Genomic DNA, 13,743 nt, shown 5'->3' with positions numbered 1-13,743 from the left:
AATCACACAACGCTGTCTCAAACGAACATCGATGTCGGCCATCTTACAAACTTCTGCTGTGCTGCCACCTGTTGACACAGAAAGTTACTACTGCAGTGGATTGCAGAAGAAGGTTTGAGGAATGGCGCCAAATTCAAATTTTTCACTTAACTTAATTTCTTTAAGTAGAAAAAAAATGGGAGGCATTACTTTTTGACCGACCCTCGTACATACTTGGTTGTACAGGTAGTTTTGTTCTAACAAGCATATTCCAGTGGAGGACTTTTGTTTTAGATGATAATAGGTTATTTAAATTTTGAAATTATGATTTCTGTTTATATTCTTTTACTCTACCATCTTTTTTCGAAACCACTACTAGAGGATTATTATATGCACTGATACTCCTTTCTATTATATTACATCCTTCCATCTTTTTCAGCTCTTTCTCAAAATTAGGTCTTTTTGATATTGCAATACTGTATGGTTTTATGAAAAATGGTTCATGAGGTTTTACCTGAAGCTCACACTGATAACCCTTTACCCTACCAGGTATGTCACTGAAAACATCACTGTATTCCCACAGCAGATTTTCTAACTATTGTTTTTGCTCCCCAGATAAATTTTGTGTTTCTGAAATTTTCAAATTTACTAAACTCCCAAATTCAACTTCATCAGTATCAAATCTATGAGTTTCAATATTCTCCAATCTATTTTCTTTTAGTAAATTGATACTGTCAAAATTTCCATTACTTTGATCACCAAGTGTGTTCACAAAATTTGTCTGATTGTATTCCCTTTCACTAGTTTCTATCAAAAGTTTTCTTCCAACCCAATCAAATGCTGTATTTACTTTTACTATCCAATTCATACCCAAAAGAAAATCCTCATTAAATTCCTTAATTACAAAACATCCACGTGTGAACAACTTGCCTTCAATTAAAAATGTCACTAAAGCCTGGCTTTTTACCAATTTACTGCTCTTCCCAGTAGCACCTTTTATCTTTACCCCAGGAACTGGCATTTCAACATAATCTTTCCCTACTTTCAATTTCTTGCTTAACCTTTCAGATATTCCCGAGACCTCACTTCCTGTATCAATTAAACATTTACCAATCCATGACCCAATTTGAACTTTTATATAAGGACTGCAAAATTGATCACTTTTCTCAGAACCTGTATCCTCATGTAATAAATCACTTTCAATTTCCCCGAACCTATACTTATCAGAATCATATGGTATATCATTACATGTATTATTTGTCACAGTTATAAAATTTGTACAAGATACAAAATTGTCATTAGTACTCTCTATTATCTCAAATAGCCAAGAATTTTCATCCAAATCACATTGTATACTATTGAAGTACTTATCCTTCAGCTTTTCAAAAATAAAATATCTCATCTTTTTCCACCACTCAGGACATACAGTTTCACATACATTAATAAGCATCTTTCTAAAGTTCTTGTCAAAAGAAATAGTTTCACTGTTCAGCCATAAATTCATAAGAAATGTGTGTGTGTCATTAGTATCTGTAAAAGTTTCACTTAGGCTAGAAGTTATACATATGTCATCATTATTTGTGTAGTCAGATTCTTTACCAACAACATCAAAATTCACACTTTCACCTACACCCAGCTTGTGAGCCTTATTCATCCTGGTAACATCCCTGGGAATTTCTATAATATTCTCACTATTTAATCCATTTTCAACCATGTGTATACCCAACTCCCTATTTAAACTAATGAAATACCTTTCCTCAACATCATCATCAATACCATTACCATCATTATCAACTTTATCATCAACATCATTATCATTACACATATTCAGGTCATACACATTCAAATTATCCCCCAAAATATTATTTCCCCTTTCTAAAGTTACCAGATCCCTTTCACCAATATTTTCATTCTCACAGCATGCGTTCTCTCTTTCATTCACACACGTCTCTGAACTACTGCAAATTACATCATCTGACAAAGTGTTGTTCTTTTCTGCCCAAGTGTAAAACTCTGTTAAATTAAATGAATCACAATTACTTTTATCTACTGTATGTTCTTGTGTACTGAAAATGTTATCTTTATCATCATTATTTTCCTCTTGAAATTTCTTCAATAAGTAACAACTAATGACCTCATGTGATAGCTTAGGTTTGGAACTGTCATGTTTGGGTTTATGATAGTCACATCCGTTGGTCCTTTCATCATGCTCACCTTCTGCCTCAACCTTGCGGACCTTCAAGGGGGCGTCTACTCGTTTTTTATTTCCGGTTCCTGTTTGAACTGCTGATTGTGGTTCTGCCAATGTCTCTGATCAACATTTCTGTTCCCATTCCTATGCCAAACATTACCTGATTGTTGGTAGTTTCTATTGTACTGATCTCTAACAAAATTTCTGTGATTTTGATCCCTAAAGTGTTCTCTATTTTGTTGATTATTACCGCGAAAATCATGTTCTTGTTTTGCATAAAAATTATGGTCCTTCTTCTGAAAATTGTTATATCCCCCTGAATTTTGACTGACGCCATGATAATTGTTTTGTTCCCTTTTTTGAAAGTTATCATTTCCCCAATTTTGACCATTACCTTTCTGAGTAAACCCACTGTGTGTTCTTGTTGTTACCCTATCCAATTTTTCAATATAATTGAGAAACTGCTCTACATTACTATCAGGACAATGAACTAAACTCAACTGCATTGCTGATGGCAATCTTCTCTTTAAGGTATCAATTTTGATCAAGTCATCCAAAGGTTTTGTTAAATGAATAAGTTTTTGAAGTTCACTTTTGCAAAATTGTTTCATGCTCCCATCTGATTCTCTATAGTTTCTCCCATTCAAAAATTCACTTTTGATTCTAGTTTGTTTAAGATCATCCCAAAATTTTTCCAGAAATTTTGATTCAAATTCTGAAAAGGTCATCCCCAAAGTTACAATCTGGTTTGCCCAAGTCAGAACTTCCCCTTCCAAGAATTTTTTCACAAATTTAATTTTTATTTCATCTGGTGAGTGAGGTAAAAAAACAATCCTTACAATACTGTATAAAATCAACGGGATGTAAGGGTCCATCTACCGAAAAGTGCTTCACTGGAATATTAGATACAAGATTGCATGTGTTGACATTGTGATTTTTGCTTTGAAATTCAATGTCAAAACTTTCAATTTTTTCGCTAAGTTCTTTGACAGATTTTTTGTTTTCTAAATCATTGCAGTCTACTTTTTTTTCTAGAGTAACCAAACGATTGTCAGTTTCTTGTTGTACATTTTTTACTAAAACTTTTGTATTCTCATCCAAATTTTTAATTTCCCCTTTTATCTCATTAAAATCAATTAAATTTCTTTCCCTACCTACCAGTAACTCATTTTTTACAGTATTAATTTCACCGCTCAATTTAGCATCAATTTCATTTACTTTTGCTTCCACAGATTCAATTTTTTCCTCAACACTGCCAACTCTGTTCGAAAGATCACCCATTTGGGTATTGACTGCTTGGACTTACAACAAAATGTTATCAATTTTTCATCCCAGTAAGTCTTATTGTCATCAACTGATTGTTTAATTTCTTTCGTGAAATTTACAAGAAAACTTTTTAAATCAAATTGATCAGTTCTTTCTGTTTCATTTGACCTGTCCTGATGTTCAAAGTCTATTAAATTACTACTTTCTACTTTAGGCACAATACTCTCGAAAATCTCATAAGTCATTGTGAAGAACAAAAATTTATACACAACAATACAAAACAAGATAAAAATATTGTTTTAACAAAATACGAGGGTTTCGTGACTTATCTGGAACACTCTTCTACTGTTGCAAAACCACGTTTTCAATCCATGTGATTGTTGACCAAAATTCTTGAAGTATTTTCTTCTGTCGAAAATTATATTTTTTGCCAAAACATTTCTTCTCAAAACTTTTACTTCCCGATGAACACAAATACTGTAACACACATTCTGAAGAAACTGGTATTAACACACAAAAATTTTCTTCCTCGTAGCACTGTTGAAGATCTCGTGAACACAATATCCCGGCTACAGTCCCCAGTTGAAATATGGCATCCCGGCTAAGACACAAGTTGAAAATGTGCTCACTATTTTTTATTTACTTAAATTTGCCATATTTTGTGACAGTACCTTTTCCAATCGACGTTTGCAAGGCGATATTAGTCTTGGCTTCAGGTGTCTAAGTATGATTCCACAATGCATCTTTGTCGGCTGCAGAAATGACGAGGTTCAACGTGTTTGCCTCATTTTGGTGTTTCAAATACCATTTCTTCAAATGTAGTTTCTTTTTTATAGTTAATACAAAAAAAATAGTAACATAATTCAAAATTATTTATGACGGCGACCTTCACATTGTTCTTCTGTCAACACACACCAAGAGTTCACTGCCGACTGACTGTAGTCAAAGACGACTCCAACGTCAAAGATATTTTACACAACACACAAGCTTCCACTTGTAATCAGTCTCTTTGCTATTCTTCGATACATTTACTAATAGTAATCAATATGCTTTCACTCTCAAAAACATAAGTAAATTAACATATAAGAAGGCAAATTACAATAAATTCTGACAAAAAGTATAAAAAAAACATTTACAATTTGGTATCGACAAATACAGTAAAAAAAAAAAATAATATCTCCCAGATCCATTACACCCCTCCCCCCTCCCCCTACTCCTACTCCTACTCCTCCTACACCACATTTTTCTTCTTGTTTGTATTATTATTATTATTATTATTATTATTATTATTATTATTATTATTTCACCTTCGTCCCACTCCTGTGCAGGGTTGGCTTGATTATGAATGGAACTGGCATTGTTAATTTAAGGTGTGGCAGGGTACCCTTCTTGCTGTGACCCCATTACCCACTGGGATGGAATGTGTGTGCCTCAACTGTCTGCATATAGTATTGTTGTTGCGAAAGAGTGTAAAAGTTTTCTAAATGTCTGCAAATCATGTAACTGAGTTGGGACTCAAGGTACCATCCTGGTATTTTACCTATTCAGTTGTGGGAAACCACCTAACAACCACATCCAGGCTAGCCGGCACACTGACCGTTGTTGTTAATCAGCCAGGTGGATTCAATCCGGGGCCAGTGCATTACCCCTGTTTCGGAGCAGCACTTTAACATGTACTGCTGTTGAGGTGGGTAGAGTAGGTAGCAGTATGGACAATTTAATATGATAATGGCAGGTCCTGGGTAGAATGTAAATAATGAAATTACTTGAGGCAGTTATGAAGTTGAGGCTGTCAACAGGCTTATAAACCAGATCAAAAGCATTACTAGGCTTTCGGATAGTGTCCCCCTTCAGCCAAGTTTTGGAGAAAACACACACACAGGGTTATGTGGTTATCATATCCCCACCCCTCTCCACTCTCTCCTCATGTGCCAACTACATTGTATGACTGCTGCAGCTCATCAGGGGTGAGGGCTTGTGTCAGCTGGAGTGGGCAGCGATATAAAGAAGGTGAGGAGAGGGTGAGCATTAGAGGGAATGATGGTTGATGGCTGGGAGGTAGAAATTATATGTGGATTGTGTAGGGCATTGTACCAGTGAGCTCCCTCTGGTATAGCAGGAGAGTTGTGTGAGCCACATAATGAATTGGAGGAGTGGTTTGAGTAGGAGAGATAGAATAGAGGAAGGAGGAGACCGCAAAGAAGAGGTTGTGAGGACAGACTGAATAAAGTCGAGGGCTTAGGGACGAGTGCAAAATTGAATGTGGACAGAGGCTAGTGGAGATAGAGACCAAAAGTATTGTGTTGTAAGGACAGTTTCCATGTACATAATCCAGAGAAACTGATATTGGGGCAGAGGATGTAGAGGACACAGTTTGTGAAGCAACCATTGAAGTCCTCACACTGTCCTATCACCACGTGGATTCCTGCTTGCCACTGTTGACACAATTTTCCTCTTCCCCCTTGCCCATGGCCTTGCTGTTGTTGAACACTACCTCGACCAATATCCTACTGACTCTGAACTCGCTTCTCATTCTGCATTCACCTGAAAAGCTGCAGCCTTATCACAACTACTTCTGCTTTAAGGAGATGATATAGAAACAAGGCTGCCTTGTTGAAAAACACTTATTTCTAGCTGCCATAGCTTGGATTGGAATATCCTTTTATTTTTTATTTTTCACTGAGGCCATGGTTTGGCTGTGTAGCCATTTTAAATTGTATGAAATACATACCACATGTAATATTATTGAAGTACAAACAACCATTAGCTATTTAATTGACAAGATAAAAATTAAAATAAAATTTAATAAAGTTTATGTGGTATGACCTGTCAAACAGAATATTTGGGTTACAATGAAACTTACATTAGTCAAACATTGCTAAAATACATGTGGGGTGGCCTAGTATGGACTAAAGTACACATGTAAAATTAACATATGATAGTGGATAACATCACATAATATAAATCTTACAACAGTACCTGACTTCAAAATAAACATGGTACCAAGTGTGTTTCGGATATGCACTGATGAATCAAGATATTATGACCACTGCCCACCATGAGATTGAATGCCTGCTGGTGGTGTTGTGGGCACATGATGCAGTAAGGAAAGAGTATAAGTGGAAAAGAGACAGATAAGCTGTCATAGCGAAGATACAGGTCACAGATGCAGAAATCCACAACTAATATAAGGAATTAGAATTATATTAATACCTTCAGCTGTGGATGGGTGTTGATATATATCAACGGGGACAGGTGAAAATGTGTCTCCCGACTGGGACTCGAACCCAGGATCTCCTGCTTACATGGCAGGTTATTAATGGTGTCTGTTCTTTCGGACATGTCCGAAATGACAGACACCATGTCCATATAAGCATATCATTCTGGCAACACCGGCCAGGACTTCCTTCTTCTGTGCGGATGCACACACATTCCCCGAACTCTTAAGGGACTTGGTAAGAATGTCTTCCACGAGTAATGAGGGTGTTGGGGTCGGACACTATGAATGTAGTGTGTGGACACACAAGGTGAGAATGTGGCTCTTGCGGGAGGCGTGTGTGAGATAGTCCCTGCAGTCGCGCTATCCTCTGTGTCCTTGGTGGCTCAGATGGATAGAGTGTGTGCCATGTAAGCAGGAGATCCCAGGTTCGAGTCCCGGTCGGCCAACCATTTTCATCTGTCCCTGTTGATATATATCAATGCCTGTCAGCAGCTGAAGGTATTAATATAATTCTAATTTCATTCTAGACAGCTACAAGTCATTAATGGTGTCTGTTCTTTCGGACATGTCCGAAAGAACAGACACCATATCCATATAACTAATATGAGGGGTTTTGACAAAGTACATATTGTTGTGGCACTGCGGCTGGAAACAAGAATCTTTGAAACAGCAAAGCTGGTCACATGTTGGCGTATTACTGTCACGAGCACTTATGGAAATTGGTTGAAAGCTAGTGAAATAATGAGTAGGCCATATGGCATTGGACAACCACGGCTCATCACAAAACATAGGGGCCAGAGGATGCCCACTGTGTGATCCATGAAGGCTGCGATCTGTGGCAGATCCGATGAAAGGGTACAATCCTGGTGTAGGTACAAGTGTTTCACAGCATGCCATTCAAAGGACGTTGTTGAACATGTAGCACCACGTCACACTGACCGAATGTGTTTCTGTGTTGACCCAATGACATTGTCAGTTATGAGTGGTCACAGCATCACTGAGTTTTCATCGTGGATCAAAAGAAACATGTCGCCCATCAAATGAATCACATTTCTTGTTGCGCCAGGTTGATGGTTGGGTCCTTACATGCCATCATCCAGGTGAGTGGGTGCATGAAACATTCACTGCAAAACAGTTGCAGGCCGGTGAGGGCAGAACTCTGCTGTGGGGTACATTGAGTTGGGCTTCCATGGGATCTGTTGTTGTAATCTAAGGCATAGTGACAGCAGTGAACTACAATAACATCTTAACATCTTCCAGAAGGATAACTGTCTTTGTTGTGCTACATTCATTTGAGGCGCATTATAGTGAACTCACATTATTGTCTTGGCCAGCAAATGTGCCTGATCTGTATCCACTGGAACACATATCAGGTGCAGCTGCATGCCCGTAAACTACCATTCTGTAATTTGCGGGAATTGCTTGACCTGTGCATAGACATTTGGTGCCTCATACTCTGGAATCCTGTCAAGGACTTATAGGATCTGTGCCAAGCAGAATCTCTGTTTACTGTGTTTGAAAAGTAGAACAACATGGTATTAAACAGGAAGTCATAATGTTTTGGCTCATTGGTGTATTTGACATAACTATCACTTGCAAGTATAATAATGTACTAAGCTACATATGACAGCACCTAGTGGCCAGCTGATCAAAGATAAAACCGAGCAGCAAGAAATGGTCTGTGTGTCATACAAATTAAAGTAATCTTTGTTCACTTAACAAAGTGTCATACACAGAATAACTGAATATTTGTGATACCCAAAGTGACGAGATTGAGTGAGTCTCATTGGTTACTGTATACTATCACCAATACTATGACCAATGATAACAAATTGCCAACAGCAGTGGGCAACGAAAATCCTCCAATACTGTAAGTGCACTTAAGCTGTAGTAGGAACCCTGAACTACTTGGTTCAAGGTGTTGCAACACTTGCAAGCCCTGTGAAAAGTCTTTCTAAGCAGAACATGCTTGCATACAGTTGTTCAATATACTTTTCATTTTTTGTCCAGCTTATGGATCATATAGCTGCAAGTTCCGCAACCGTAGTATTACTTCGGATCAAATGACAGCACCAGTTGCACTTGCAATTTTATTTGTGATTACCACAGTGGGATTTGGCCAGTGGTCAATTTCCAATGGTTATCTGAACAAAACTGAAAAACAAAGTACAGTGGAATAAGCAAATAAATTCTAGCGATTCTAGCACATGATTCCACCTGTCAACTTTGACCAGTTACGTCATACCAGAGCCAAAGATGCAACACACACAACAACCCAAAAGGGTGACCAAAACTTGTAAATGTTTTCATGATGCTGAAATGTGTAATAATGAATTATAGAATCATGGAAATTCTTAATAATAGATGCAGAAACTAATGGTACAACTATAGAAAAATAGGGTTGTCGATAAGGAGAAGCTAACGTGTAGAGTGACCAGATGCAATTGTTTAAAAAGGAGGACAAACAGCTTCAAAAAGGAGGACAAAGAAAGAAAAAAGAGGACACATCAAACGGGCAACTGCAGATAAGGATACCACCCGTCAGCTTTGGACAAGTCACGTGACTGCTGGGAATTACCGGTAAAACTAGTAGTTAATTGTTACTGATGGTCTGGTGGTGATTAACTGAGCAATACAAAAAAATTAAAAACAGTAATTGTGGTGACAGTGTGGTGTCAATTGTTTTGTTATGTCAACAACACGGAATTGTTTAAAAGTGAAAAACTTAAGACCATTCACCTCCCTTCATTCAACGCATCGCTACCAACATCTACAATTCAAGCAGCAGCTGACGACTTGTAAACCGCACTTTAACCTACCGAATACAAATAAACTGAGTGACGATGAAACAATGAACTAAAACCATGACAGTTAATCTGTCGAGTTATTTGTTACCTTTATTGGCCACTGAGACGTACATTCCAGCTCCACATATCTTACATTCCACTTCAAATTAATTTCTCCCTTTCTTGAAAGCCGGATATTTGCAGGAAAGGACATCAGAAAATGTACACTTTCGTTTAGGCTTAGCCAAATATTTTACGTAACTCACTCGGTTAAAAATTGTACTCACAAATCACACGTGCACTACAGGAAGCCAAGCCAATACAAAGCGAAGATCAAAACAAAAATTTTAAATAATCGATATTTGCATTCGCTTATAGGTCGATCAACGATAACATCGATGATCCTTGTGCCACCTACTAACACCGCCTTCATGCGTGTTTATCGCGAAGGCTGTGACAATAGTTAAAGTATTTAAGAAATTGTAAATTTAACAGTATTATGCTCAACTTTGCAAAAAAGCCGGACACTGTAAAAATTCGCCTGGACCTCGGACAAAGAGCTAAAAAGGAGGACATGTCCGGATTAATCCGGACGCCTGGTCACCCTACTAACATGTAATGTAAGAATCTCAGTATCACAGTTATAGTAAAATATAGGAAACACAACAGGTACAAGATGCAGCTAAAATTCACAAAAAATTGTGAAATTGATAACAATTTGAGCTCTACAGCTCAAGTAGACAAAGCAATACCAAAAAAATAAATCCTGAGAGAAATCGTGCCATGTTTGGGAAAAACAGCCAGATATTTGTGAGAATCAAGATTATAAATATAATTGCTACTCATTTTACTTGCAGTAATTTAAGCTGTGCATTTGGTTTCCTGCCTAACCACACCCTCGGAAACTGACATATTCAGAATAAACAGAATAGTTTAGGCCACTTACTAAAAACACCACAGATAGCATTTAATACCGGCTTGCATATTTCCTTCGCATATGAAAAGTGGCTCAAAGCCAAGAATTGGACTCATACACTATAATTGACCCAAATAAGTTATGTGAGAAAGCAATTAGCAATAGACGTTGTGAAACAAGCATAGTACAATAAATAATGTTGGATAACAACTTGTCCACAAACTACTTTTTCCTATGCTGTTTTGATGGTGTTGGTGGATAAATTCTTATGCAATATTATTTATTTACTGAGCTTTGTTGACACTTTCTTTTACATGTAACTTATTCCACTGCACTTTGTTTTTCACTTTTGTACGGAAACTTCTGAAAAGCAGCCTTGGTGGCCAAAACCTTTCATGGTAACCAAAATTAAAAATATAAGTGCAACTGGTGTTGTCATTTGATCCCAAGTAATAAATTTCTACTACAGTTAAGTAATGTCAATTTTGTGACTTTAATAATGTCTAGTAAATGAAGTTTCGAAAATAGACTCCTGCAGTTTTCACAAAATGATTTAATTTCAAGTCCTGTCCAGTACAAAAAAAGGTGGTTTCACAACTTACATTGCGGGTTTCCAGGAGTAGGTTATGTAAGCTGTTAAGGTCAATGGTGATAAACATTAGAATGTTGAAGTGTTCTTGACAGATTCTGTTTTTAATGGTGTGTAACTATTTGTTGATGTATAAAAAAGTAAACTTTAAAATAACATATTCACATATGCCATGCCTATATGAGAAACAACTGACTGACCAAAGAGGAATTACTACAGCATTCTTGAAAAATTCATGGAACATGTAGATAAACAACTTGCACAACATATAACAATAAACCATAGAAAAATAATTATTTCTCAACAAGAGTGAATTTCAGTTGTAAATTTTCAATTGTTTTATGTTCACAGTTATGGATCACATAGATCAGTGAGCTCAAATGATGCTGCAAGCTCCCCTGCAGGTCTGCTTCCACAGATCAGTGTGACCGATAGCTCAGCTGACTCACGATTGATTGAATGGTTGCAGAACTTGAAACTAGACCAGTCCACTATTGACAGGGTATGTTTTGTCTCTTTTTGTTTTGTTATAAACAACAAATAATTTATTCAACATATTTATTTCTTTTTTCAATTTATTTACAGTTCCTGTTTGAAGAATACTGTTTAGATGATGTTTTACTGTACATCACACGTGCAGATCTTCGCAAATTGTGCTTAAGGTATGTTTTAGCCACTATATGGTGAATAGCAGTCTATCCCTTTCATAATATTGTCATTAGGCTTAAGTTGCATTTACGTGTCCTATTCCAATCCTTTTTCATTTAACAACAAAACTAAAAAGATATGAGAACACACAATCTTTTATGGGTCCAGTACTTTTCTATTTTTTTTTAATCATGTTCTGTTTTTGGTGCCATAGTGTCAGGTATCATTTCTGGGTTATTGATCAGTTAACCTTTGTCACAACTCTATGGAACTTTCTTCTTCATCACTTCATGGAGATCTTCTCATCCATGACACTTTCTATGAAATGCCCCTTGCACCCAACCATATTATTTGGTACATTATCCACTATTGCTACCTGTGCCTCTTCTGAAACAAAGCCATGTAGCATTGTGGATATGAAGGCGTGAGGGTCCAACTCATATCTCCAGCTGATCATCCAGCTTTAAATTTCTTATCGGAACCTTAAATTTCATCAGACGAAAGTGTAGATGGATCAGTCAATAAGGCTTATAAGGCCATGAGCAGTTCCCTCTCCCATCCTTCAAATGATTGTGAGCTAATGGTTTTTCTTTCAATAACTTATTAAAACTAGTAAAACATTTGTTTCTTCAGTTCTTCTGAACCCTTGCACAATACGTTTAAGTTATGTCACCTAATTAGATGCTGCACTAGGTATTGGAATGTTGTGTGTGTGTGTGCGTGTGTGTGTGTGTGTGTGTGTGTGTGTGTGTGTGAGAGAGAGAGAGAGAGAGAGAGAGAGAGAGAGAGCTAGAAGCTAGAGAGTGAGTGAGAGAGAACAGTTAATGTTGTCATGTATGCTCAACCCTAATGACTTGACTTTATTATACACAGTATTAATTTACTGATACTATTCAGTGAGTATTCCATTTTTTCTCAATTTTTTAGAGGTGGTGTCGAGTTGAGAGTATGGAAAGCAATTCTCAAATGGAGGCGTGAGCACCGAGCTAACTTAAGTGCTGAGCGATCTGACAGTGCAACCAGAACCCACCGCTCGACAAGTAAGATAGATGGTGGCGATTCAAACCCTTTTGACAGGACTTGTAGTGAAAGCACAGATACCACAGACTGATTTTTGTTTCCATATATTCTGTACTAATAGACACCTAATCTATAGCTGCACTTAAGGCACTGGAATCGTACCTGTTAATTTCTGTAAATGTAGTGGCTTTGTTGTAAAATGACACATTGTGCAGGATTTTTCACTTCCCATGGAAGTTGGAGTATGAAGATTTACATTTTAACTGGCAAAAATGCTTCCACATTGTGATATTCATCTGTTGACACGTTGTACCTTAATCTGTGATACCATACAGTATCGTTGCCTTGCAGTTTCTATCAACATATTGGAAAAAGAAGTGTGTGTGTGTGTGTGTGTGTGTGTGCGTGCGTGCGTGCGTGCGTGCGTGTGTGTTGTTATAGGAAGTATGAGTAAAGAGATATATCTCATGTTATGACATCACATTATATTACTTTGTCATTTTTAAAATTAGTTATTTATTTTCTGTTGTGTTGTGTGCAGCGGAATACTTTTCTTTCCATTGCAAAGATAATATTTGCATCATAGATCTGATACTTTTATGATACATGAAAGTCACTCTCCCTATTTATCTATCTTTCATTCTTTCACCTCTGCCTGCCCCCCCCCCCCCCCCCTCTCAACTGATGTGTTTGTTGTGCATGAGAGGGAGGGGGGGGGGAGAGAAAAAGAGAGAGAGAGAGAGAGAGAGAGAGAGAGAGAGAGAGAGAGAGAGAGAGTAGGAGGAGAGGGAATTAGAATCATGTCTAGAGCTAAATTTAAAGTTTAAAGCTTTTATTTGGGATGTCAGTGACTTTCTCTGCAGATACACTTTGTTGCAATTCTGTAAATTAAATTTTTGCTAAAAGCATTCTCCTGAAACATTTGTTTCTGAAACATTTGTGTGAACGCTTAGTACTGGAGCAAGCATGAATTATAAATGCAGCCAGTAAAACGTAAGGATGGATTCTATTTATTATTATATATATATATATATATATATATATATATATATATATATATATATACAATGTTTAGATAAAACTGAAATGTGATGTGTTCAAAAAGAGACACGTAAGCAGCTGTAGCAA

The 13,743-nt window shown here is 37.0% G+C and overlaps 1 protein-coding gene across 1 annotated transcript in view; it reads left to right on the top strand.

Annotated features, from left to right (window-relative positions):
* The window catches only part of LOC124725205 (mitogen-activated protein kinase kinase kinase 15), a 175,051-nt gene extending 161,776 nt beyond the window's left edge, over positions 1-13,275 (top strand). Inside the window, exons 24-26 of the mRNA XM_047248456.1 lie at positions 11,299-11,449; positions 11,533-11,609; positions 12,523-13,275. Coding sequence (XP_047104412.1) covers positions 11,299-11,449; positions 11,533-11,609; positions 12,523-12,706 — 412 coding nt within the window. The 3' untranslated portion in view covers positions 12,707-13,275. The remainder of the gene's footprint in view (positions 1-11,298; positions 11,450-11,532; positions 11,610-12,522) is intronic.
* The last annotated feature ends 468 nt before the right edge of the window (positions 13,276-13,743 follow it).

This window comes from Schistocerca piceifrons, chromosome 1 (genome assembly GCF_021461385.2).
Source record: "Schistocerca piceifrons isolate TAMUIC-IGC-003096 chromosome 1, iqSchPice1.1, whole genome shotgun sequence".
Lineage (NCBI taxonomy): Eukaryota > Metazoa > Arthropoda > Insecta > Orthoptera > Acrididae > Schistocerca > Schistocerca piceifrons.
This window is presented reverse-complemented; position numbering and strand designations above follow the sequence as displayed.